This window comes from Entelurus aequoreus, linkage group LG12 (genome assembly GCF_033978785.1).
Source record: "Entelurus aequoreus isolate RoL-2023_Sb linkage group LG12, RoL_Eaeq_v1.1, whole genome shotgun sequence".
Lineage (NCBI taxonomy): Eukaryota > Metazoa > Chordata > Actinopteri > Syngnathiformes > Syngnathidae > Entelurus > Entelurus aequoreus.
In genome coordinates this window covers 43513029-43539612 of record NC_084742.1, presented here as the reverse complement: position 1 = coordinate 43539612, position 26584 = coordinate 43513029, and the positions used below count along the sequence as shown (strand labels likewise).

The 26584-nt window shown below is 40.8% G+C and overlaps 2 protein-coding genes across 2 annotated transcripts; one reads left to right on the top strand and one right to left on the bottom strand.

Moving 5' to 3' along the window:
* Positions 1-5210: 5210 nt before the first annotated feature.
* ttc29 (tetratricopeptide repeat domain 29) lies at positions 5211-25943 on the top strand. Its single transcript, XM_062066060.1, has 13 exons — positions 5211-5293; positions 18415-18605; positions 18890-18984; positions 20253-20312; positions 20414-20473; positions 21670-21833; positions 21891-22067; positions 22142-22354; positions 22420-22505; positions 23252-23343; positions 24212-24335; positions 24410-24499; positions 24564-25943. The coding sequence occupies exons 3-13, from the start codon at positions 18920-18922 to the stop codon at positions 24717-24719; spliced, it is 1287 nt and encodes a 428-aa protein (XP_061922044.1). The 5' UTR covers positions 5211-5293; positions 18415-18605; positions 18890-18919; the 3' UTR covers positions 24720-25943.
* fgb (fibrinogen beta chain) lies at positions 14006-16487 on the bottom strand. Its single transcript, XM_062066058.1, has 13 exons — positions 16363-16487; positions 16259-16291; positions 16088-16191; positions 15845-15947; positions 15705-15773; positions 15518-15632; positions 15348-15454; positions 15168-15282; positions 14987-15106; positions 14798-14920; positions 14639-14733; positions 14391-14581; positions 14006-14314 (listed from the first exon to the last, which is right to left on the bottom strand). The coding sequence occupies exons 1-13, from the start codon at positions 16447-16449 to the stop codon at positions 14083-14085; spliced, it is 1494 nt and encodes a 497-aa protein (XP_061922042.1). The 5' UTR covers positions 16450-16487; the 3' UTR covers positions 14006-14082.
* Positions 25944-26584: the final 641 nt, after the last annotated feature.

Sequence of the window (26584 nt, the reverse complement as noted above, 5' to 3'; positions counted from 1 at the left end):
TGTATTTAAAATATATATATATATGTATATAGAGACATACTGTAATAACTTGAAGTATACAATGAAGATTAAAAATCAATTACAAACAAAAAATTCCCCAAAAAATAAATTAACTAAAAGCAGTCTTTTCTCACAATGTGTCGACTTTTTTCTTATAAAAATGTGGAACTATTTCTCATATTCTTCCTGTTTCTGTAATATTGCAATATTTTCTTGTAAAATTATTACTTTTTTATGTAAAATTACTACTTTTTTCATGTAAAATTATTACTTTTTAATGCAAAATTGGTCATATAAAATTCTGACTTTTATCATAATATTGCCAATGTTGTTGTTGTTGTAAAATAGTGACATTTTTTGTGTAAAATTATGACTTTGGTCATGATTTTGGCAAGTAAAATTCATATTCTTATTATATTGCCAACATTTTAAAGTGTTAAAATTCCGACTGTTATTGGGTGAAATTCCAACTTTTATCATAATATTGCAAAATGTTGACTCGCGTCGGGTAAAATGACGACTTTTATTACAATACTGACGAAGTTCAAAGTTTTTCTTGTGAAATTGTGACATTTTTCTTGTGAAATTCCAACTCATTTTTCATAACAAGCGTTTTATATTTGCATAGTATGTATATATTATTAATGTTGTCAATACAAATCTTTATATATCTGATATAGGGTTGTCCAAAGAGGTAGGTATTTTTTGGAGGTCTCAAGAAGGTAACAAATACAAGTGTGTGTGTATGTGTGTGGGTGTGTGTGTGTGTGTACAGGAAGGTCAAGGGTTGATAAACGCGAGTGCTTTGCGGGGCCCTGTTGACAGCACAAAGTCAACAAACATGGTGTCCTTGGACATAACCACAACACTATGCTCACTTTGCGCAATTGCGCAGATTCTGGCAATGCAGCATTCTCATACTGGATTTTAGTGCGTCACTGCGCACCTTCATCCACGATGAGCACTTTGGATGGAGCAACCCTCAAATGTTCAAATCTGCCACTTTGCTATTCTCCCATGACTTAAGTACTTTAGTTCTGACACGCCTTTGAGGCTGGAGTAAGTCCAATGCCCCTGGAAGGTGAAACATTATATTGCACTTGAGGTTTTGGATGTATACTACACATGATAAAATGATAATAGAAACTTACAGAAAACTATCAAATCTATTCTGATCACTTCAAATGAGACACCTGCCTGAAAATGTTTCAACTGAATCCAAATGCACATCGTTGCAATTGGACATCCTGTTTGGGCACTCTTGTTTAATGATGACTTTGGCTGCACCGTCATTGAACTTTGACTGTATCGCAATACAACTGATTATAGGTAAGAAAAGTTCAGGCCATCCCACTCATTTTTAGCTGTGAGTAGCTCTAGATCAGGGATGTCAAACTGGTTTTCATTGAGGGCCACATGGCAGTTATGGCTGCCATCAGAGGGCCGCTTGTAACAGTGAATAGTGTATGAATTTGCCTCTGGATTTCATGATTAATTATATAAACATTTTTAAGTAGACTATCAATTTTACAGTAAAAACTTTACATTTAAAAAATGTTGCTGTAAAATATAGGGTTTTTCTTACAACATTTTACAGTACCACTGTTTTTTTGGGGGGGTTTACGGAAAAAGCTGTCATCTTAGTTGCCAGGATTTTACTATTAAATTGACATTTGTTTTTACAACATTATATTGTGAATGGAAAAACATTACAAGTTATTTTTTTATTCTGGCAACTTAGCTGCCAGTTTTTCTACCGTAAAAACAAACTTTCTTTCCATTTCCATCCATTTTCTACCGCTTGTCCCTTTTGGGGTCGCGGGGGGTGCTGGAGCCTATCTCAGCTGCATTCGGGCGGTTACAGTAATACACGGTTAAAAAAAACAGTCAAAAACTGGCAGCTCAGTCAACAGAATTTTAATGCAACATTTTTTTTCTTTTTCTTTCAATTTACAGTAATATGCTCTAAAATAATGTACAATTTGTTGTCATTTTTATTAATTTGATGGGTAGTTTGCTGTAAAGTTAAGTATTTTTATTTAGACAAAAACATGTTTGGAAAGTACGATAATATACTGCAATATTTGTAGCAATATTGGATACTATTAAAGTTTAAAAGGTATGCAATTTCAAGCAGTACATAATATATTTTCTGTCAAATTGAAAAAAATCAATTACATTTTGTGAGAAAATATTGAGTACTTTATTGACACATATCATTTCCAGGTGTTTGAGGGCCAGATAAAATGATGTGGCGGGCCAGATCTGGCCCCCGGGCCTTGAGTTTGACACATGTGCTCTAGATTGATTACACCAGTGTTTCTTAACTCCCAGTTGGGCCACAAGCGCCCCCTAAAGGACCACCAAAAAATATCTGTTTCGTTGCTGTGGTTTGTATGGTCCGCAGCGGTACTCAGTTGTAATACACCTTTTCACCACTTGTGGCAGTAATGACAATATCAAACCAGAGTTATGTATAAAGAGTGTCTGGATGCATGCAATTGTCGTTAGTGTTTGGAAATAAAGCAAATAATAAGTCCATATGTAATTATAAAGTTATAAACATACTCCAGCTTGTATTCCTGGACACGTCATCTGTCACTGATTAGAATGTCAACAAAACTTTCTCCCATCACTTCCGGCGCCCCTCGTGACGCTCGTGACTAGGATATGAATAAATGTGTGTTCACTCTGCTGTTGTTGTCCTGTGACGCAGCTGTCAATGGCAACCTTCGACCTCCTTGTCCAGGTGTTGGTTTTGAATCAAAGTCATTCATTACAGTGATGCAATAAACATTCCTCTGGAAAAAAAACAAAAAACAGATCTGTTTTCACAATTACTTCCCAGCATCAAGGGTTGGAATTGGGGGTTGAATCACCAAAAATGATTCCCGGGCGTAGCCCCCGCTGCTGCCCACTGCTCCCCTCACCTCCCAGGGGGTGGAACAAGGGTTATGGGTCAAATGCAGAGAATAATTTTGCCACACCTAGTGTGTGTGTGACAATCTTTGGTAATTTAACTTAATTTAAATGTCCGGCACCACATTAGTCTGTTTTTGCAAAGAAACATTGGAGTTATGTTTTTGCTGCAAAATGACCAAAATTCCACTCTTGTAAAATGTGCATTTTTCAAATTGAGAATATCATCTTGGTTGTTAGCAACGCTTCAGTTGCTTGCATCAGTTCATGAAAAGCGCCACAAAAACAGTTATTTACTCAAAACGAGAAAAATTGCCTTTTCGTCTTAACCAGGGGTGCCCAAACTTTTTACCTCGGGGGCTGCAATTGGGTTAAAAAATTTTGGCCAAAAAGGACACATTAAAAAAAATTAATAAAATAATAATAATAATATATATATATATATATATATATATATATATATATATATATATATATATATATATATATATATATATATATATATATATATATATATATATATATATATATATATATATATATATATATATATATATATATATATATATGTGTGACCTGTCCTGGCAAAATTAGTCACAATGAGGAAATTTTAAAAACTGAGTTATTGTTATTTACACATTCTCCATCTAAAGACCTTCAAAATGATATAAGGTTTGTTGGAATCGGACAGAAAATGACCGAGTTACATCCGATTGAAGTCGACCAAGTTTGAGGGTCCGTTTTGAGAAAAAACAGCTTAAAGTTTACTGTTCCAGAACAGAATGTTCCAAAACAAAACTCCATAGCAACCATACATTAAAAGTCTTTGTAGCAACACCAAAATTGGTACAACTAAAGTCAAATCCCATGTCTAAAGGAAACATATATATTCAACTCTATTGAAAACGGTTTTGTACAAAAATTTCAACACTGTTCTGTCACAGTTTTTTTGTTCACTGGTCAGTTTGTCAGCTGGTAAGCTGTCCGTAATATTCCTGACCAGCAGCACTAAGAAGATTCGCCGACTGCAGAGAATTTAGCGCACTTGCAACCGCCTGTGTACCCTCTCCACCTTCTAAATCCATTACGGAATGTAAAACAGTCTAACTTATACACAAAAATAATAATTAAATGTTCGAAAATCACCTTTTTTCACCAAATATTCCGCTCGAATTACTGTGTGTTGTTTTTCATCAGGGCGCTGCCATGATGCCACAATGCACCGCGCGGGGTGATTCAACCAATGAGGGTACGCCTCACAGCGACCGGTTAGCAACAAGCCGGATTTGTTTACGTCGGGACAGGTTTAAAAACTCGAATTATATTGGTTCAGAATGGCGTCATCGGGAATTCCATGCTCATTTTTAGAAAGTAGGTAAACTTGGCATCACAATGATACCAAATATGGCTAGGGGGATTCCCCCTTATTGCCGCGAGTGAGCGTTGAAAACACTTGATTTTCTCAAGGAATTTTAACACAAAGGACTAATTTCTGAAGACATACCTCGTACAAAACCTTCAAATAAAGGTGATTTAAGATGTTTTCTTGCTATTTCGATGATTGGGATCCCTAGATTGTGGCTTTATGGACTCATTTTTGTGAAAATCTCAATTTCAACCAAGATACATTTTTTTCACTTATTTGCCTGTAGGTCAAAATTAGCCTGTGCGTGTTCCGACTCATTTTGCCAGCACGGGTCACATATATATATATATATATGTGAATATATATATATATATATATATATATATATATATATATATATATATATATATATATATATATATATATATATATATATATATATATAAATATATATATATATATATATATATATATATATTTTTTTTTTTATTTATTTTTTTTTATTATTATTATTTATTTTTAATATATATATATATATATTTTTATTTTTTTTTAACTTGGGACTTCCGGCGGGCCAGATTTTGGACGCTGGCGGGCCGAATCCAGTCCGCGGGCCGTAGTTTGGGGACCCCCGAACTCTTCATATATAATGTGGCGTCAATTGATTTTTTTTGACAGTGGATGTCAAACTGCCACTTGTCTCATGTACACAAACACACAAAAACGGCTGCGGAAGCCACAAACAACATCAGAGTGGTTACAATAACAAGCAAATAAAGTTTCATTTACAGGTTATTAGTCACATCCGCTCAGGAAGAAGACACTGTTGCGCGTGCACACACTGTCACACTTGGGTGAAGTCTTGTCTGGTTTCAGGTTGGCTTGTCACTTCCTGTTTTATTTTGAAAAGTTAACTGTTTTTCCCGTTTCAGATCACGTGCCCTTCTTTGTGTGTTCGTCCTGATTGATTTCACCTGTTCCCACATGCTTAAATCGTCACTTCATCAGGTAAGGTCAGCGTCATAGTTGCGCCTCCGTTTGTTGTATTTGGAGTTGTAATAAAGTTCAAACGAAAGGTATAATCCAATGGAGAACTTTACTGAGTGATTTGAGCAGGGTACAAGCTGTGGTGCCAGTGGTGGTTGTTGTGATTAGCTACACACGAGAAGTATTATAGACTAATTTTGATAATAACTGGACGTAGAAACTTCTTAATTCTCAGTTTAGCCCGGGAGCTCTTTATTTAGTTTACCTCTTGGTCGAACACCGGCATATCCTCCACTTCCGGTTAGTGAAGTGCCATACATCCTGTTACAGCAGTAAGGAACAGACTTTCACAATAAAGGTTTCAGCTGTAAACATTACATCTCCCTTCAACAAAATAAGATGTGTATATGGAGATTGTCAATGGCATGCAGAAAAACTAAGGCACTTAAACACAATTCTGAGCCGCAACATTTGAGTCATAATATACTGTAAATCTTTAGCAGTGCAAATAACGTCGGTACACCATATAACATCAGTATATTCGAAAGTGCTGCAGTATTTAAGTGCGTTACTTCTGGAACAAAATTAACAGCAGTGAACATCTCGCAATGTAACCTATTAATGAAGTGCAATGTTACAAAACAGGTTCTTTTTTTTTTTTTCTTCTTTCCAATCTTTTTCTTTTTTCCTTTTTTTTTAGTTTTAGGGCAGCGATCCGCCTACACCCTTTACAATCAATTATAAGTCGAGGACTTGCCTCGGCCTTATGACACGTCCATACCTTGTGCGTTGGCAAGGCTCGGTGTGAGCAGGTTCACACACAGAATTGGTGTGATTATGTTGCGCACCTGGGTCCTCTGGTGTAGTGTTGGAGTCATCATCGCTGGCCTCTGGCTGCTGTGTGATGGGTGTGTGGTTGTCTAGCAGGTGCCGTCGGTTGCGTCTGAATGACTGTCCATCACTGGTCTCGATGTGGTAGCTCCGCGGTGTCTCAGCTGGTCGGATGACTGTCGCTGGTTTCCACGTGCCATCACCCTGCTGGAAACGGCATCGTTGACAGCAGTCTGGTAGATCTGTTGTACTGTTGTTTCTGGTGCTGCTGGCAGTTCTCTCTCCTTGCACGTACAGTAGCCTCGGGGGTCACCTGAGGTCGAAGTTGTTGAGTTGTCGTGGGCAGGATGGAGCGCAGCCTGCGGCTCATCAGGATCTGGGCTGGGGATTTTAGTCCGTCAACTGGTGTGTTTCTATACTCCAGAAAGCAGAGATAGGGGTCTTTCTTGTCCTCTTTGGCCTTCTGATTCGCTTTGCAGTTTGAACAGTTTTTTCTGCTAAGCCGTTGCTCTGCGGGTAATGTGGGCTTGAGGTGATGTGCTGGAAACCCCATGACTCTGCGAACTGCTTGAATTCACTTGAGTTGTAACATGGCCCATTATCACTGATGACTCGGCGGGCGATTCCTTCCCTCGAAAACACCGCTTTCATCTTGTGAATGACAGCGGCTGTGGTGATGTTATGCAGGCGCTCAATTTCAAAGTATCTGCTGAGGTAGTCACAGATGATGATGTAGTTCTCAGAGTTCCATGTGAATAGATCTGTTGCTACAGTCTCCCATGGGGTCTCTGGAATGTCATGTGAGAGCATGGGTTCTTTGGTGTTGGCACTACGATGTGTTTGGCATAGGTCACATCTTTGGACTGTTTCCTCAATCTGTTGACCCATGCCAGGCCAAAACATTATGTCTCTTGCCCTGTGTTTGCTCTTCTCAACTCCTAAATGTCCTGTGTGGATGCATTTTAGCATGTGTGGTCTGAGCTTGTGTGGAATAATTATTTTCTCACCCTTTAGGAGGATCCCATCGGCTTCTGTGATTTCGTCACGGTGGTTCCAGTAATCGCTGACGAGTGGGTGACATCGTTTTCGTGTCCCCGGCCAGCCTGACCGGATGACTTGCTTTAGCTTGGAGAGCTGCTCGTCCTGAGCTGTCTCCATTTTGATGTTGTCCAGCCTGTCAGTACTCACCGGGGCTGTGCTAATGACAGTATGCACTTGTGTCTCCATAGCCTCGGATAGAGACTCGTCCTCTTCATCCATGGATTTTCTCGACAGTGTGTCGGCTACAGGGATCTCTTTGCCCGGTCTGTGGGTGAGAGTTATGCTGTATTTTTGCAATGCAAGCATCATGCGCTGTAAACGCGGTGGAGCAAGGGCTAGGGGTTTTCGGAGAATGGTCTCCAGCGGTTTGTGGTCTGATTCCACAGTTATGTTTCGCACATAGAGGTACTCATGGAACCTATTACACCCATACAGGACTGCATACAGCTCCTTCTCGATTTGGGCATAATTTTGCTCTGTGCTGGTGAGCAGCTTGGATGCATATGCTACAGGTCTTCCTTCCTGCATGATGGTTGCACCCAGGCCGTTTTTTGACGCATCCACTTGCAGTGTCACTGCTTTTTCAGGATCAAAGTAAGCCAACACTGGCCCTGGCTCCGCTGTGATGATCTTTTTCATCTTCTGAAATGCATTATCATGAATAGTGCCCCATATGAACTCTGTGTCCTGTCTTAGCAGTAGTCTGAGTGGTGCACACACCTCAGCTAGGTTGGGTGCAAATCTTGCTAGGTAGTTGACCATGCCTAGCATGGTTTCGAGCTCTGCCTCACTTGTTGGCGGTGGCATGTCTCTGATGGCTCTCACCTTAAGTGGATCTGGTTTCAAACCGTTGGCTGTGAGCTTATGGTCAAAGTAGCTCACCTCAGAAACACAAAAGCGGCATTAATGTGGATTCAGGCGTAGGCCTCTCTTTCTGGTGCGGTCGAGCATGGCTCGGAGATTGCTGTCGTGTTCCTACTTCGTTTTTCCAAACACGACGATGTCGTCAACGATGCCAGCTACTCCTCTCAGGCCTTCGTATGTCTCATCCACTCTCCTCTGGAACTCGTCCTGGGCGGACACGATGCCGAAGGGCAGCCTGAGGAAACGGTATCTTCCAAAAGTGGTGTTAAATGTAGTGAGCAGTGAGGATTCCTCACTTAACTTGATTGCCCAATACCCTGATCTTGCGTCTAGGATGCTGAAATACTTTGCCCCTGCTAACTTGGATGCCACGTCTTCCAGTGTGGGTAGGGGGTAATATGGCCTCATTATTGCCTTGTTTAGGGGTCTTGGGTCTAGGCACACTCTGAGTTTGAGTGTCTTGGGCTTTTCGCACACTACTAGGGCATTAACCCACTGGGTGGGCTCTGTCACCTTGCATATTATTCTGTCCCTTTCCATGTTGTCTAGCTCTATTTTTAAACGGTATTTAAGAGCAAATGGTACCCTCCGTGGTGGGCAGTCAACTGGTGCTACTTTGGGGTCTATTCTGAAATTGCATTCGCCTGGGAATGTGCCGATGCCTTTAAAAACGTCTGAGTACTCACTTAGGATGTGGTCTGACTGGGTGCTGTTCCCTTCGTCACTGTCGACTGCGTACACTACTTTGATGAGTCCCAGGGCCTTGCAGGTTGTAGCCTAGGATGGGTGGGCCTTTACAGTTTACTATGTAGAACTTTTCTGTGGTTGACTTAGCTTTGTATGTACTTGCTATTTTGCAGTAGCCGTTCACTTCCAGCGCATGTCCGCCGTAGCCTGTTAACTTACGGTCAGCAGTCATTAATTGTGTGCTGGGCATTAGCGCATTAAAGTCTTTGGCTGGTATCACACTTGCTTGTGCCCCAGTGTCTAGCTTAAAAGTAAATTTTCTGTTCTGTGGCCCCAATCCAATGGCTGCATATGCACTTTCCTCATCTTTTTTTTCTGTAGTAACAGTGTCCACAAATAGCTCTGAGCTGTCATATTCATTGTCTTCACCAACTGTGTGGATTTTTCTGTGCACTGTTCTACCTGGGGTGTGGGACTTAGTTTTGCACACTTTTGCATAGTGGTTGAATTTTCAACACTTTAAACATTGTTTACCTTTTGCTGGGCACTCTGTTGATTTATTGTGGTGTCCTCCACACATGCTGCAGGCATTTTCATGCACTTTTGGGCTGTCATGGTGCCTGCTAGCTCCCTTTATGAAACTTGGCCTTCCAGGTTTGCACAATAAAGGTTTCAGCTGTAAACATTACAGTGGTAACGTACAACATGACGAACACTTTTACGACCAACCGATACATAGTAACCAGACTAGCAACGCCATAGACAGCATTGGCTGCTGTGACGCGAGAAATTCGGCCGCCATCTTGAAGTGGTGAGGAGGAGCCGGCGAGCAGCCTAAACTGACAGTTGACAGGTAGAAAACAAAGATACCGGGCCGGTGTTCAGCGTTTTCCTGCTCAAATGTGCGGACTGTTTAGAATAGGAGTCGGGGGATTACTTTTCAGTAATATTTAACATTAACGTACTATTGGTTGTATTTTGTGAAAATAATATTACCACAGAGTTGAGAAGGAGCAAAGATCTTCAATAGTACTGAAATCGTAGCCGCTAGCAAACAAGAGTATGACCATAATAGAATTGCTTGTCAATGAAATTAATTACATTTAAAAATGTCATACTTGAATAACATAAAGTTGAAATAAATGATTGTGACACCTAAAACAAAATTCACCAGCCGCCACTGATTATGATGCATTCTCATTTTAGGCAAAGTATAAGACAATACTTTCTTAACAGTATAATTCTAACCAGGAATAAGTCTTCAAGTAACAATATTCAAATACTAACATTGTTGGGTAAGACAGAATTTGGTTTTATTCTGAATCCGGTGAAACAGATGGTTTTAGCTGATATAAAGATTTTCAGGTGTTTATATATGTTTATGTTTATGTTTAAGTATTTGGCAGATGCTTTTATCCAAAGCGACATACATAAAAAATACATATAAAACAATCACTGTAAACATTATCATTTAAGGGAAGAATGTAATACAAAATAACAATACATTGTGTCAAGACAGAATAAAACCCCCCTCTCAAAGTTGGCAAGTATGAAGACCCTGGAGGTGAAAGACAGTCTAACTGTGGCAACTGGCCTACCTGAAGCCATAGTTCAGGTAAGAAACATTCATCAACACGTTTGTAATTAACTGGTTTTCCCTCTTCATTGTACAGTAGTGGACACCACTCATTATTTTAACTATAGAGTAGATGTCATTAATATTGTTAGCTGAGAGAGAGCAATAATATAATAAATAGCCAAAGAAAATGGTTGAAATTTAAAAAAAGTTATTTTCATTGCATTAAGGGACAAAATAAGTCTTGAGCATATTGGTAAACTGTACTGCAGGGTGCAACATAAATAGCAATACTTTTTTGGCTGAATACAGTTTCATAACTATAGTTCAAAATTGCCTGGTGGTGTGCAGCTTTCATGGACATGTATGCAAATAAAATATAAAATAAAAACAAAAGGCAATCTCACTTATGTCAGACTTATGTCTGTTTTACTGTGTGTATATGTTTCCAGGCTATCAAAGGACGATTTGCAGCCGTCTTGGAAAGCAACAATGCAATGCTGGCAGCCGTCACACTTCCCAAGTTTAAGTTGCGTTGGGTGAGAGACCAGAGGAAGAAAGAGATGCTCAAGGGAATCCTTGTAACAGAGTGTCACAAGTTTGTCCCTGAGCAGTAACCAGCCAGGAATCATGTGTCTCCTAAAACTCCACCAGACTCAGGCCCCTTGAAAGACAAAGAGCAGGACTTATTTTCCTTTGAGGATGATCATGAAAGCTTTGCCACTGTGGAAACTGAGGTAATGGCCTACTTGAAAACTGCCGAAACAGGCATGGAGATTCTCAAAACAATTTCCCACAATTAAGGAAGTTTGTCTGAAGCAAACCCCATCCAGTGCCTCTTCAGTCTGGGAAGTCTGGTACTGTCTCCCAAGAGAAACAGACTCACTGACCAAAAGTTTTAGAAGCTGCTTCTCATGAGGTACAACCCCTGGTTTGAGGTTAATCATCCACTCAAACATTAATCAGGTCTTTGCCAATAAGCACTTTTTGTTGTTATATACTTAATACTTCTGTTATATTCCACAACAGTTATTTTATGGTTGCTTCCTGGACTTCATAGTTTAGCTAAATGATAAGTGTTTATGTTGCTTGCTAGATTTGATATATGAAGGAACAGTAGTTATGGTGCTTGTACTGAAGCCCAGAGCTCTCTATACATTTCCCCAGTTTAGTGCAGGGATAAGGGAAGATAGATCCTCACCAGGATCCCTGTTCAAGTTTGTTAACTTGATATTCTATAAGTTTTGAGCAGTGGTTCTTAACCTTGTTTGAGGTACCGAACCCCACCAGTTTCATATGTGCATTCACAGAACCCTTCTCTAGTGAAAAATTTAACGTTTTTCTTTTTTAAATTCAAGACAAAGTTTTCTGTTTTTTTACTGGTGCACAAAATGAACCGTTCAAAGAACAAAACCAACACAGTGCATAAACTCACAACAAATTACACACCTGCAAATCAGATGGAAAATTAGAGGGAACATTGTTTGGGGGTATCCATAGTACGCCGATAGGGAGAAGTTTTTATTTACAAGATGAGTCGGGTGTGTCTTGACCTCCGCGGCGGAGGCTCCACCGAACCCCTAGGGTTCGATCGAACCCAGGTTAAGAGCCACTGGTTTAGAGTGATGTCATAATCAAACACTAGAAGTCTAGAATGAAATAGCAACAGTATATAATTGAATTCACAGGAAACTAAAAGAAGAAGACCGCCAATAAACTAAAAGAAGAACCAGAGTGTGTGTCTTCGGTCCTGAATGACGATGTTCTTTCTCACTCAAAACTCTGCCTCTGCTCATCATTCAGCACTGAAGGTACACACTCTGGTTTCCTGTGAATTCGCTTATATACTGTTGCTCTTTCATTCTAGACTTCTAGAGTGTTTGATTATCACATCACTCTAAATTTATAGACTATAAAGTTCACAAACATAAAGAGAATTCCTAGTGGGCCAAAACAATATCTCTAAACTAAAAATGGGGAAATGTGTGAGTGTTCTGGGCTTCAGTACAGTGTTGATCTCCTGAAGACATGATTTTATTTCAGAACTTTGTGTATGTCATGTGTGCCTTCCTTGGGTGAAGCCAGGTTTACAGCTATGTTGTGACATGTTGTTATTATGCTGTTTGTTACGTGTGTATGTTATGTTGCAGCTATATAAAATAGTTTTGTCAATTTGTTCTGGCCTGAAATAAATTGGCCGTTTGAAACATATCTTTGTCTTTGTGTGTTGTATGTAGACCACATTGCTTAGCAGAGTTCAGTGATGCAAATGCATGTCAAGTTGATCAACAGATTGTATTATTCTCCAGTGCAATAACCGTTCTGAAATGAAGGCTAAAAGGGCATTAATGGGAGCCTTAAAAAAAAAAAAAGGAGAAGTAACTAAATAGTTACTTTTCACAGTAACGCATTACTTTTTGGTGTAAGTAACTGAGTTAGTAACTGAGTTACTTTTGAAATAAAGTAACTGTAACTAGTTACTGGTTTTCAGTAACTAGTTACTGGTTTTCAGTAACTAACCCAACACTGCTTATAGCATGTAATAATATTCTATTACTGTTAAGCAAACTATGAATAATAAAACACGCCAAAACATGTGTCCTTTGTCATAGCTACACGTACGACAAAAAGCTGCATGAAAATCAGTGGTATTAAGTGACGTAAGATTAATTAAATTTGCTGACAGTTCATTGCTCCTGCCAAATGAATTGCACTGAGTGGAGCGGATCACCACTCCAAGATGGCGGCCCCGCGTCTCGTCAGCGCCAGTAGGCAGTAGCGCTCGATGCTGCATCTACTTATAAGATGTCTATGGTGGTGGCAACTACTACAACATGACGAACACTTTTACGACTAACCGATACATAGTAACCAGGCTAGCAACGCACCTCCTTTACGGCAGCCGTCGCAACGTTCTTAAAGCAACAGCAGCACACACATTTATGTACAACATATATGACAGTAAAGTTAAAGTACCCATGATTGTCACACACACACTAGGTCTGGCGAAATTATTCTCTGCATTTGATCCATCACCCTTGATCACCCCCTGGGAGGTGAGGGGAGCAGTGACCAGCAGCGGTGGCCGTGCCCGGGAATCATTTTTGGTGATTTAACTCCTAATTCTAACCCTTGATGCTGAGTGCCAAGCAAATGGGTCCCATTTTTATAGCCTTTGGTATGACTCGGCCGGGGTCTAAACTCTCGACCTACCGATCTCAGGGCGGACACTCTAACCACTAGGCCACTGAGCAGTAGTTTTATTTCTTAGAACCTTTTTCCCGCCGTAGCTGGAGTGTTTTGAGTTGGTTAATAATTTAGTAAATTTAGTGGTCAGGTTAGATCTGTTTTAATTAGCCTGTTTTGTTTCTCCCGTTTTGGATCCCTTCCCTTGTTATAGTACAGAACATCTTCTGAAATCCTGCACCCGTGGTCAGAGTCCAATTCTGGTCGTGACACACACACACGCACTTTATCACCATGACAACAAATATGTGACAAAACTGCCGAGATTGGCTTTTCAAATTGAAATTGTTATCTTTTTATGGATGTCAGTGACATTCACGAGTGTTGGTGGAACTCCATGTTTCATGATTTTCTCTCAGAAACCGTTTTAAATCAACCCAGGGTTTGGATTACACTCAGAGTTTGTTTAAACCTCCTATCTGGAATACCCCCCAGGTCTATGGTCAACATTTGTGTGTGTTGTTGTCACATAACTAAAAGGAAGTTGATTGACAAGTCGACGTGGTTTTTATTTTTCTTTCATGTCCCGCGTTCACACTGTCGTCTGGGTCCGTGACCAGTGTGGTCACGACGGGGCAAAGTAAGGGCGGATCTTCATGCTGATGGTTTTGAGCGAGTACCAGCTGCCCATCCAGTTCATCCACACCACACCGTCGTCCGTGCCGTGTTTGGCCATCTGGCGGGTGTATGCTCCGCCTATGTAGTATCGTCCGTTGGGATTAGCCGAGTGGCAGCGGTTGTACCACCAGCCGCCTCCGTCTTCTTTGGAGCACTGCTTGGAGGGGTCGCCAGGGTTCCTGGGAGGGGAGGAGCAGAAGATAGGCAGTTTGACAGGAAGTCGGTCGTTTGAACATCATTTGTAGCCACACCCACCAGTTATCGTTGTCTCGGTCGTACGTGCTGAACATAGCGCCGTTGTGCCGGGTCATGGTGCGGTTTTCCCCCGTCAACGCCTGCGCCCCATCCATGAGACAATTCCCAGCGTTGCCGGAGTACGAGTCCACTGCTAGCACGTAGTTAGACGACTCGGACTGCATGGTGAACTGGTGGTACTGAGCGTGGACCTAAACGCAACACTCGTGCTAAACATGGTAAAGGGAGCCAGGTGTGGTCACACTAACCTTGGCCCCTGTCCAGTCCTCCATCTCCACAAGAAGCTCGGTGGGGCCCATCTTGGTCAGCTGACTGATGTGCTCGTTGCCCAGCCAGTATTCACCTGTCACATGACAGGACGTGAGCGCGTCCTAGTGCCACTGAGAGAACAAAGCAAAAAAACTGACCTGGGGTGTTGCAGTGACCCTTGCCAACGTCGAGCGCAATGTTCCCGAAGCCGCGTCGGTACTCGTCCCAACGTCGGCCGAAGTCCACACTGCCGTCCAGTCTGTTCTGGATGAGGAGCCAACCTGAGAGACCATGTTAGTGTTTGTCAGCGTTCCTCACCACACTTCTCATGGACCCTCCTCACCCACCTCCGTTCTGGGTGGTCTGGTCACAGAAGACCTTGTACGGCGGGAAGAAGTCGTCGGGTTGGATCAGGTACATCTGCGAGTCTTTTCCTCCACGGCGGTATATGTCCTCACACTCCTTTCCTGCATCACACAGGAAGTCATTCAGACTGGGGAAAGGGCGAGCGTGTCTCTCTGCACTCACCAGTCACCACAGGGATGGGACAGGTGGTCTGGCACGGCTCCTTGCACTCCTCCCTCTGGGTCTGGATGGCCTTCTCCAGCTTCTGGATCTTCTGGCGGATCTTGTCCACGACGCCCTGCAAAGCGAAACGTTTGAGGACCACAACGACAAACGTTGGTCTTCCTCTAACACCTGACCCACCTGCAGCACTCGAATGGAGGAGGGGAAGATCGTGTCCACGGTCTCCTTGATAAAGGCGTGCTGCTCCTCCACCCGGCCTGAGAAATCATTCACAACCCGCTCGTTGCCTGCGGGGACAGGACGCACAGGTGAGGACCATCGCTGGGCAACGAGGCAATGATGATTCGCACCTGTGATGATTCGTTGGCGTTCCCTCAACGAGGTAGACATGGCGGTGGCGTAGTTGTAGATAGCGTTGGACGAGTGCAACAGCTGGTCCACTTGAGGCTTCATCTCGTTTATGCTCTGTTACAAACAGGAAGTTGGTCGAGAGAGCGCTCGGAGGCTCCACCCACTACAAAGTTAGTGTGGACGTACCACCATGACGCTCCTCTCTTGCTTGACCAACGCCGTCTTCAGCTCGCAGCCGTTTGGACACAGCACGCCCTAACGAAAGGTTCAAGGGTCACTTGGTGCCGAGACACATCGATTAAATGAAGAAAGTCAAGAAAACGTACTAATTCCTCAAAGCCGTACGTGCATCCTCCCGTCTCCGGGTGTGACTTCTTCTCTTCCACTTGGTGTCCTTTGGGAGGTTCGGTGGTGGGGCGTCCATGGTACCTGCTCAGAAGCCCCGTCACCATCAATGTGTGTGTGTGTGTGTGTGTGTGTGTGTGTGTGTGTGTGTGTGTGTGTGTGTGTGTGTGTGTGTGTGTGTGTGTGTGTGTGTGTGTGTGTTTGTGTGTGTGTGCGAGACTGACCTGCCGCCGCCACTAATAGGTGGCGGAGAATAGTTGTTGGGTCTGTAGGAGTCCCGGCCTCGGGTCAATGGGCGATGGCCGCGGGCGCCCGGCCCGGTTTGAGTCTGTGGGCAGACAAGAGGATGCTGATAGAACTTGTTTTTTACTTAGTCAACGAGGAGACGGACGTACTGTTGTGTTGGTCTTCGACGAGTTCTTTGTATCCTGTACGCAAACACAAACAGTCAGCAGCCATCTTGAACACGCGCTACATAGAATCCGACCTGTTCACCTACCACGTCGTAGTCGTCGTAGTCCAGGTTGTCCTCAGGAACGACGGCGCTCACACACAGGAAGAGCAGCAGCGAGGTCGTCGTCTTCATCTCGGCTTTTCTCGCCGAAGACGGTGGGAAAGACTTTTTATGCTGGCCGACTCCACCCCTTTTCTCCTGTTGGTGGATTGGGCAGGTCGATGGCCGGGCGGATACAGACTCAGCAAACAAATGACTAACAACTGATGGTCCACTGTCAGGAATTGTTTGGAGATTGCAGTCCAAAAGGACACTTGGCAAAATCGCCAGCTGACCTGTGATGGGTGATTTGATTTGATTTGTGCGTCATGTAAAGAAGAGGAATGTCTTGTACTGACTTAATGACAACAATGCTACTTCATGCTAATTACTGCTAACCTGACTAAATATTGACTTTGTTACTCACGCTGACATTTGGACACCAAGTGATATTATAAAGAAACTTTATTAATACAGTATTCATATTAGTTTGATACAGAACCAAAGTGAAATGACTGCAGAATGTCAAATGCAGAAAAAAAAGGACTTAAACAGTTTTATCCCTCGAGACAAAATATGTCTTTTTGTCCTTTCAATGAATTGTTGCCTTATTTTTGGCCATCATTTTCCTTTTGTCTTACTCATTGGTCCGTGTACCATGATGATAGTATATATTTGTAGCTTATGTTGCCATGCTTTACCAAATCTGCCTGGAGCCTTCAGAATCAACAATGGAGGCGCCCGTGCACTGTCAGTGAACGGACACATAGAGTTGACAGACAGTTTGACAATCAGACAAGTTGTCAGTAAGGCCTTCTAGATGGCCTAAGGCAGATATATTTTGTGATGTTATGAGCTAGGTAACATAAGAACTCCATTACCCAGTATGCCACAGTAGTGAAGCGCATGCGCAGTAGTCCCGTTTAGGTTGTTGAATGTAGACATGCAGCTGGATGTTTTTGATGAGCACGCTGTGGAGTAAACTTTAAGAACTCAGCCAACACGCCTCGTCTGCATCTTTTATGATTAGACAAGACAACACATATATTTGCAAGGCCATTTTCAAGAAGGATATTTAAAAGAGAAACTACATCTTGTGAGACCATGTCGGCCAACCCCGGAAGCTAGCTCAGCTGTCCCGGCGATGAAATGTGTGTTCAGATATTTTATTGCTTTATTTTTTCATGTTTAATATGTGTTTTGCAATTTTAATGTTGACAGTACCACATAAGTCATGTTTTAATTGCTGACGCAGGTATAATGATTTTTAAATGCGCCTGAAAATAACCCGTTTTGTACACTGTAGAGGTGTTTCAATGCCCAGTAGTGCGTAAATGTGTTCCTGTATAGTATTTCTCCAGCAGTGGTCATGTGGGGACATCAATGATGGTATTTTGAGAGGAAATCATTGAAGTCGGACATCATTGAAGGCCTAGGTGGGAAATGCACGGCCCGCCACTGGTAACACATATGTTCAGCATGAGTCCTATTGTCGTTTTAAAAAAGTGTCATTAAATAGTTGTCCAACTTTTGTTTCAGAAATAAAAATAGAAAAAACGGCCCCAAATTAGTTTTTTGATTTGCATTTGAGAATTTGAAATCGAATGAACGAGAGGGAACACGGACCCCCAGAGCCAAACAGGTCACAAAAGTCCTCCATTTTTTCAAAGGACATAAAAACATTTTAGATTCATGTATTGTTTTTCCTTTATTTGCTCAAATCTCTCAATCAACTTCACCGCTAAACAAAAATATGTGATATTTTAATCCCTTTGAATGCCGTTTGATGAAATGATGTTAGCTTTTAATTAGCACTCGTTTGCATAACGGAAGTTCACTAATTTATACCTGGTGTCAAAATAAAATAAAATAAACATTACATATTTGGTATTTTTGCTCAGGACTGAAATTTATTGAGGAATTTTGTGTAAAAAAAAATGTTTTTTTTTAAGATGACGCTGTTTTCGTATGGAAAGTATAAGAGAGGCAAACGTCATTTGAAGTGGACACACCTTCGAAATGTTCTGCTTGACTGCATTAGTATTACTCTCCTTTCAGCACGAACGGTTCTCATTGGAGAATTACTTTGGAACTCAACGAGGAGTTGCGGAACGAGAGTGGAAAACGAGTCGGCTGTGGTTGCCATGGTGAGTGACAGCACGGCGTCACTTCAGACGCCTTTGTTGCCATGGTGACTGAAAAAAAGACCACTGTCGTGACGTCACAGACGTGAGACGCATACACCGAAGGTGAGCTCCCTGATTTAAGTGCTAATTCAAGCTAATTGTTGTTTAATGACTACAATTTTCTTGACGGGAGTCGAAAATATACATAGAATTCACACAAGTGCTGGAATATATCATTGTTCGTCAATGCTAACATATGCTAGCAGCTAATTGTGGCGCTGTGATTTTAAGTCCCAATGAGAGTCAACTCTGTCTTTCTGTAGGGTTTGGTGTGGTTATATGTACTTCTTTGTCTTTTTGTTGTGTTTTGAGAAGCCGTCTGTACTTCTTTGTCTTTTTTTGTGAAGTTATTTGTACTGCAGTGTTTGTGTGCGACAATGGCGACGTCAAAAAGAACATCTCTACCGGAAATGACGTCAAGGGTCAGCAGGAAGAGAAGCAGGTATATGACAGCCGCAGGCAGATTTGGTGTTCACAAACATGATCTAAGTTTTATATTCATTAATTGAAGTTTCTCAATACCCGCCCTGTTTTTTGTGCCTTTAAAAAAATAATTGGAACCTTACTTTAAAACGCTTTCTACCTCTAACAACCAAAAAGCAGTGAAAACTATGATGCTGTGCAACAAATTTGGACTATTTACGGAACGTGTGTGAGCCTATGTCTTTACACATTGCTACATATATATATATATATATATATATATATATATATATATATATATATATATATATATATATATATATATATATATATATATATATATATATATATATATACATATATATATATATATATATATATATATATATATATATATATATATGTATGTATGTATATATACAAATATACATATATATATATGTACATATACATATGTATACATGCATGAAGCAAGCATGTATACATACATAAAGCAACTACAGTAGAATGCAATATATATATACATATATAATGTATACATGCATGAAGCAACCATGTATACATACATAAAGCAACTACAGTAGAATGCAATATATATATATATATATGTATATATATATATATATATATGTATATATATATATATATATATATATATATATATATATATATATATACATATATATATATATATATATATATATATACATATATATATATATATATATATATATATATATATATATATATATATACATATATATATATATATATACATATATATATATATATATATATATATATATATATATATATATATATACATGCATGCATGAAGCAAGCATGTATACATACATAAAGCAACTACAGTAGAATGCAATATATATATACTTATATAATGTATACATGCATGAAGCAAGCATGTATACATACATAAAGCAACTACAGTAGAATGCAATATATATATATATATATATATATATACATATGTATACATGCATGAAGCAAGCATGTATACATGCATAAAGCAACTACAGTAGAATGCAGTATATATATATATATATATATATATATATATATATATATATATATATATATATATATATATATATATATATATATATGTATATTGCATTCTACTGTAGTTGCTTTATTGAGTTTACAACCCCCTGGCGCTGTATTGTACAGTACAAAAACTGTATGTTTGTAAATGTTGAACATTATAAATAAAGGATAATTAAAACAAATTAAAAAACGATGATCTAACAGGACATTCTATGTGTGTAGGAAGTGTCTCCAAAGCCCAGATAAATCATATCGGACTTTATCCAAAGAAGAAATTGCAAAGTGAGTTCAGAATTAGTTTTCATTGACTCATCAATAGTTGGATTCTCAGTCACTAGAATGTTTGTCATCGTTGAAGATGTGCTCAAATCTCCTTCCTGCAGGTTCATCAACAGCCAGAAGCAGAACATCTGCGTTGGTCTTCTTCAACATGGCTTCCACAGGTACCCCTCACCCCACGATCCTAGACTATTCCCCCTGCCCCCACATGGATGCTATGACCCAATTACATGATTTATTTCTTCTATTCTGTTGTTTAACTGCAAATTGCATTTCTTGTTTCATGTCGGTTTGATTATGTCAGTAATTACTCACGAGAGGAGCAATTGCATTAATGAAATACGTCTCGATCACTCGCACAAATATGATCACAGGTGCTATGGGTTTAGCTTTTTGAGGATTTTTAGTCTTTGTTTAAAAATAATATGAAATGTAAAGTTAAAGTACCAATGATTGTCACACACACACACTAGGTGTGGTGAAATTACCCTCTGCATTTGACCCATCCCCTTGTTCCACCCCCTGGGAGGTGAGGGGAGCAGTGAGCAGCAGCGGTGGCTGCGCCCGGGAATCATTTTTGGTGATTTAACCCCCAATTCCAACCCTTGATGCTGAGACTTAAGCAGGGAGGCAATGGGTGTTGGTAATTAACAATCTAAATGTCATTTTTTGTCGACCACCTCTTCCAATCATGTCAAAGGAATGAGCTCACACTAGCAAATGTGTCGTGCATGAGGTCTGTAGTGGGTTCAGGCACGCTACCATTGGTATTCTTGGAAGTAGTGAGAGTATAGCTTAATAATAATAATAATACATCAATTTTACAGTGTTTTTCTAAATACTCAAGACGCTTTTAAATGAACAAAAACAGAAAAAAAACAACAGGAGACTTTAAGGTATAAGAACAAGCAGCTAAGATCAAAAAGAAGCAGCATAGGTTAGAGAAAAAGTAAAAACAGAGAGAAGGAGGGAGGGGTGGGCAAGTCTGAGTAGGTGGGTTTGAGAGCAGTTTTAAAAGAGGGCAGGGTGGGTGCGGCTTTGATGTGGGTAGGAAGCGGGTTACACAGGAAGGAGACAACAACCGAAAATGGCCCTTGGTCTTGGGGATTTGCAGGAGGTTGGCCTCGCCAGACCTGAAGGATCGGGAGGGCACACAGTTGTGTAGGAGGTTGTTGATTCTGTATCGGACTGGTGTGATGTGTTCTCTGGAGCGGGTACTGGTGAGAAGGCGGGCAGCAGAGTTCTGCACTTAGTGTAGTTTGTTGATGTCTTTGGTGTTGCAATAATCGAGCCTTACGGCGCTCATTGTTCTGGGTGACTTGTGCTCAGGCTTCATGGGTCCACCTCATCCTTATCCCAGGTCCTTCTCAGAGCTTTTCCTGCTAATTCACTTGGATCAAGAGCGCAGAGAGGCAGCCGAGGTCAACTCAGCAGTCAGTCTTCAGACTCCGCTAGAGGAGCAACGAGAAAAAATGGAGAGCATCAGTCGGTACTTGAGCCGGTCCGAGCAGGCCCAACGGGAAGGTACTGACGCGCGTGACTGTCAACGTGTGCTGCAGTTAGTAACTGATGAGCGTGCAGGTCGGTGGCCGCTGGCGTACGAGCAGCGTCTGGTTTTGGGTGGTTACTTCACGGATGAGGAGGACTTGTGGCTGAGTTTGCACTTCTACCTCACCTGTACGGACGCACGTGAAGAAGGCTGCATGGGACACACCACCGAGGCCCGCGCCTGCTTGGCCGAGCTCCACCTGAAGCAAGGTAGTGTATCTTGCACAGTAGGCACACCACTCTGCCGAACGACTCACGTCCCCACCGTCTTGAATCCGCCGCAGGTCGGCTGGACAAGGCCAGGCAGCAGGCCGAGCTCTGCGTGCGGCTGGCCGACGGAGGCGGTTGGTCGGACTCGTCCGGTCGTTCCTTGCGGCGCCGCGCCCGCGAGAGCCTGTGGTCCATTTACAGCCGCCAGGCGGACGCTTGTGTCAAGGCGGGAGATCTTAACAAGGCTCTGAGGCTTCTCCACAGCGGCTACACCACAGCCACGGAGTGTAAGTACACCTCTGCTGAGTGCCGTAAAAACAGAACGCAGTAAAACAAGTCATGTGTCTTCCAGCTGAAAACAAACACATAGAAGGGGAAGCCGCCTATCAGCTTGGACTCGCCTATTACAGCGTCGGCGACTACGACACCTCCGAACAGGTAGGTGTGTGTGTGTGTGTGTTCTGGCAATGCTTACTTAATGGGGACATCGCTCTGTTTACACAGTCACCTTTAGGGGACCTCTGACGGTATGGGGACAAAAAAATAGGTCCCCTAAAGGGAAACCTTTTTAAATGATATTCCGATCCATTCTGAAGATGCCTAAGTGATTTTTAAGCTTTGGCCCATAAAACATGTTTACTGGTTAGTTGAAACTAGAAACTGAAAACTAGAACTGGTTAGTTAGAGACTTCCTATAAGAGGACAGCTGTAGTGCTGTATTCTGAAGATCATGTCATATTTGTTTAAATGGTCCTCAGTGGTCACTTCCAATTTTGTGTGAATTATGCAAAATTATTTAAATTTGGTACCCATGAACCATATTAACTCTTTTTCCCCAGCGTCCCCAGTAAGAATGATCAGCACATTACTTCATCAATCCAGAGATTTAAAGACGTGTATGAGCTAACTGGGCAATGGCCATTTTACCTCATTTTTTTATGCCTCCACAACCTGTAGAAAGGGTGGTGTCCACAAGTGATGATCAAAAACTTGGTCCCCAATATAAAATGATAACCTGTGTGTGTGTGCGCGTGACACAAGCAAGTTGCTCTTTTATCCTGCACTACAACGAGCTAATGCAACGAAATTTCGTTCTTATCTGTAAAGTTCAAATTTGAATGACAATAAAAAGGAAGTCTAAGTCTAAGTTTTGGATCCACTGATGTGTATTTTTGTGTTTGCAGTACCTCAACACGTCCATGCAGATCTGCAGCACAACACAGGACATAGACGGGCTGGGTAAGGCCTACAAGGCCATGGCCAAGCTGTGTGAAAGGTAAGGGTGTGGGAAAAAATCGATTCGACTTCAAATCGCCATTCTCACGTTGTACGATCCAGTATCGATTCTCATTTTTCAAAAATCGATTTTCTATTTTTTTTTTGTATTTAAAAAAAAAAAATGTTTTAATTAATCAAGCCAACAAAACAATACACAGCAATACCATAACAATGCAATCCAATTCCAAAACCAAACCCGACCCAGCAGCACTCAGAACTGCAATAAACAGAGCAATTGAGAGGAGACACAAACACGACACAGAACAATCCAAAAGTAGTGAAACAAAAATGATTATCAACAACAGTAGCAATATTAGTAACAATTTCAACATAACAGTGATTAAATCCCTCATTGACACAATAATTAGACATTTATAAAAAAGTTAAAAAAAATAAAAATAAAAAAGAACAATAGTGTCACAGTGGCTTACACTTGCATCGCATCTCATAAGCTTGACAACACACTGTGTCCAATATTTTCACAAAGATAAAATAAGTCATATTTTTGGTTCATTTAATAGTTAAAACAAATGTACATTATTGCAATCAGTTGATAAAACATTGTCCTTTACAATTATAAAAGCTTTTTACAAAAATCTACTACTCTGCTTGCATGTCAGCAGACTGGGGTAGATCCTGCTGAAATCCTATGTATTGAATGAATAGAGAATTGTTTTGCATTGGAAAAATATCGTTTTTGAATCTAGAATCGCGTTGAATCGAAACAATCGATTTATAATCTAATCGTGACCCCAAGAATCGATGTTGAATCGAATCGTGGGACACCCAAAGATTAGCAGCCCTCCCGTTCTTTTGGCCGCTACTGTTTGGATTTGGATGACGTCATTTGTCCCTGCGTATTTCAGCAAAGGCAACTTAAACAACACAATCCAGCTTCTGGAGACGTTAGTTGACATCTCCCGTAGCAACAGCCTGCATCACCACCTGGTGGACGCCTGTCTTTGTCTGGGCAACGTCTACACTAACAGGGTAAGACACGACGTCAATTGTTCACTTCCTGTCATGTGACGTAAACAATTAGATGCAGTTATTCGTCCCTGCAGAGGCAGTATGACCGCGCGCGTGAGCGCTTGCTGCAAGGTTACAACGTCGCTTGTGACATCGGAGACAAGACTCTCGTGCACAAGGCCCAGGTACGTGACACTCGTCGTCTTCCGGACACTCAATAGGTCACATGACACATGTCGCCTTCGTCAGGTGTCTCTGGCCAGCGCGCACACTCGCTGCATCATGAGGAAGTACAGCACTGACGTGGAGTCGGACGCGCCCCGCGCTCTGTCACGCCTGCTGGACTGGAAAGTGACAAGAGGACGTCACGACGCCACTGAAAACAATGTTGTCAGCGACTATTAGGCCACACTTACAATACACGTTTATTCACCGCCAGCAGGGAATCTTCCTTCTTGACAACATCTGGACAACATGAAATATACATTTTAAAACATCTTTGTTCTTTGTATTGCAATTCAAAAATGTAATTTACATTCATTAATAGATACATACACACATACATAGGTACATATTCCACCACATACAGAAACACAGTACCGTATTTTTCGGAGTATAAATCGCTCCGGAGTATAAGTCGCACTGGCCGAAAATGCATAATAAAGAAGAAAAAAAACATAAGTCGCATTTTTTGGGGGAATTTATTACATAAAACCCAACACCAAGAATAGACTTTGAAAGGCAATTTAAAATAAATAAAGAATAGTGATCAACAGGCTGAATAAGTGTACGTTATATGACGCATAAATAACCAACTGAGAACGTGCCTGGTATGTTAACGTAACATATTATGGTAAGAGTCATTCAAATAACTATAACATATAGAACATGCTATACGTTTACCAAACAATCTGTCACTCCTAATCACTAAATCCCATGAAATCTTATACGTCTAGTCTCTTACGTGAATGAGCTAAATAATATTGTTTGATATTTTACGGTAATGTGTAAATAATTTCACACATAAGTCGCTCCTGAGTATAAGTCGCACCCCCGGCCAAACTATGAAAAAAACTGCGACTGATAGTCCGAAAAATACGGTAATCACGTTTCATCAAGCAAACTGGGGGTAACTGGGTAAAACAGTTAACCTATTTTACGATAACAATCCATCCATCCATTTTTTTACCGCTTGTCCCTTTCTGGGGGGTGCTGGGTGCTATCTACAAGGTTAATATAGTTCACTTCTCTTTCTTCCCCTCTATTTATCTTTTTTATTTTGTTTCAAGTTATCATTACATATATGTATTGTTACATTGGAAACAATTTTATTGTTGATAATAGAGGTAATTATTGTTATTCATTATCAATAGTGCTATTTCTATTGGTATTTTTTATTGCTCCATTTGTAGTGTAATACATTGTAATTGTCATTTCTGTATTAATATTTATTTCACTAACTGCCATTATTTTTATTATCATATTTCTACTGACATATACAATGTTATGTATATATCAGAGGTGTCCAAAAATTTTCCAGCGAGGGCCACATAGAGAACAATTGAAGGATGCGAGGGCCACTTTTATACATTTTGCATATGAAAAATACTCAAACCAAAACAATGTAGGTGAACATATGCTAACATTAAGAAAAAAATTCTACATCTTAGCTTTGTGTTATAGATAACAGCAATAAAATAATGATTATTTTAATAATGATTGTATTTGTATTTATGTTATCTGTGCTCGAAAGTAAGCTTGTATTTACTAATATTGCTATTATACGGTCAACTGAAACGCTTTTGAGGGCTTTAGTACACTCAAAAACATGTCTCACAAGAAATGTGTACACTTTTTCATCACGACAGGACACACGGAAATCATCAAAGACCTCATACAGTAAGACGCTCAGGTTGTGGGCCCCATTTTGGGGGGATTTGGTCCCATTAAATATTTCATAAGTTTTTTTGTTCTAATTTGGGACCTGTTTAGTTTGTCTATAGAATGTGTTGCGGGCCGCACTTTGGACACTACTTTTTTTTTTTTTTTTTATAATGTCCTGCCCAGCTTCTCGGGCAAATCATATAGCAGATGTAGATGCCCATATCGGCTGTTCAGATTTACTTTACAAAAGAGAAGTGTAGGATACTTCTCTTGTTGCCTTACTTGTATTTTGACTTTATTAAATGTATTTATATTATCATTTGGTGCAGCCGGGCCGGAGCAGGAGGGGATAGAAAGAGAGAAAAAGGAAGACAGAGGGGGGAATT

Excerpts from the sequence above, each read along its gene's own strand:
- ttc29 (XM_062066060.1), top strand. The coding sequence starts at position 18,920 with ATGGCGACGTCAAAAAGAACATCTCTACCGGAAATGACGTCAAGGGTC. Across the intron at positions 20,313-20,413 it reads TCCAAAGAAGAAATTGCAAA|GTTCATCAACAGCCAGAAGC; the intron begins GTGAGTTCAGAA and ends TCCTTCCTGCAG. Across the intron at positions 22,506-23,251 it reads ACTACGACACCTCCGAACAG|TACCTCAACACGTCCATGCA; the intron begins GTAGGTGTGTGT and ends TTGTGTTTGCAG.
- fgb (XM_062066058.1), bottom strand. The coding sequence starts at position 16,449 with ATGAAGACGACGACCTCGCTGCTGCTCTTCCTGTGTGTGAGCGCCGTC. Across the intron at positions 15,283-15,347 it reads CCTCCATTCGAGTGCTGCAG|GGCGTCGTGGACAAGATCCG; the intron begins GTGGGTCAGGTG and ends TTCGCTTTGCAG. Across the intron at positions 14,582-14,638 it reads AGGACTGGACAGGGGCCAAG|GTCCACGCTCAGTACCACCA; the intron begins GTTAGTGTGACC and ends TGTTGCGTTTAG.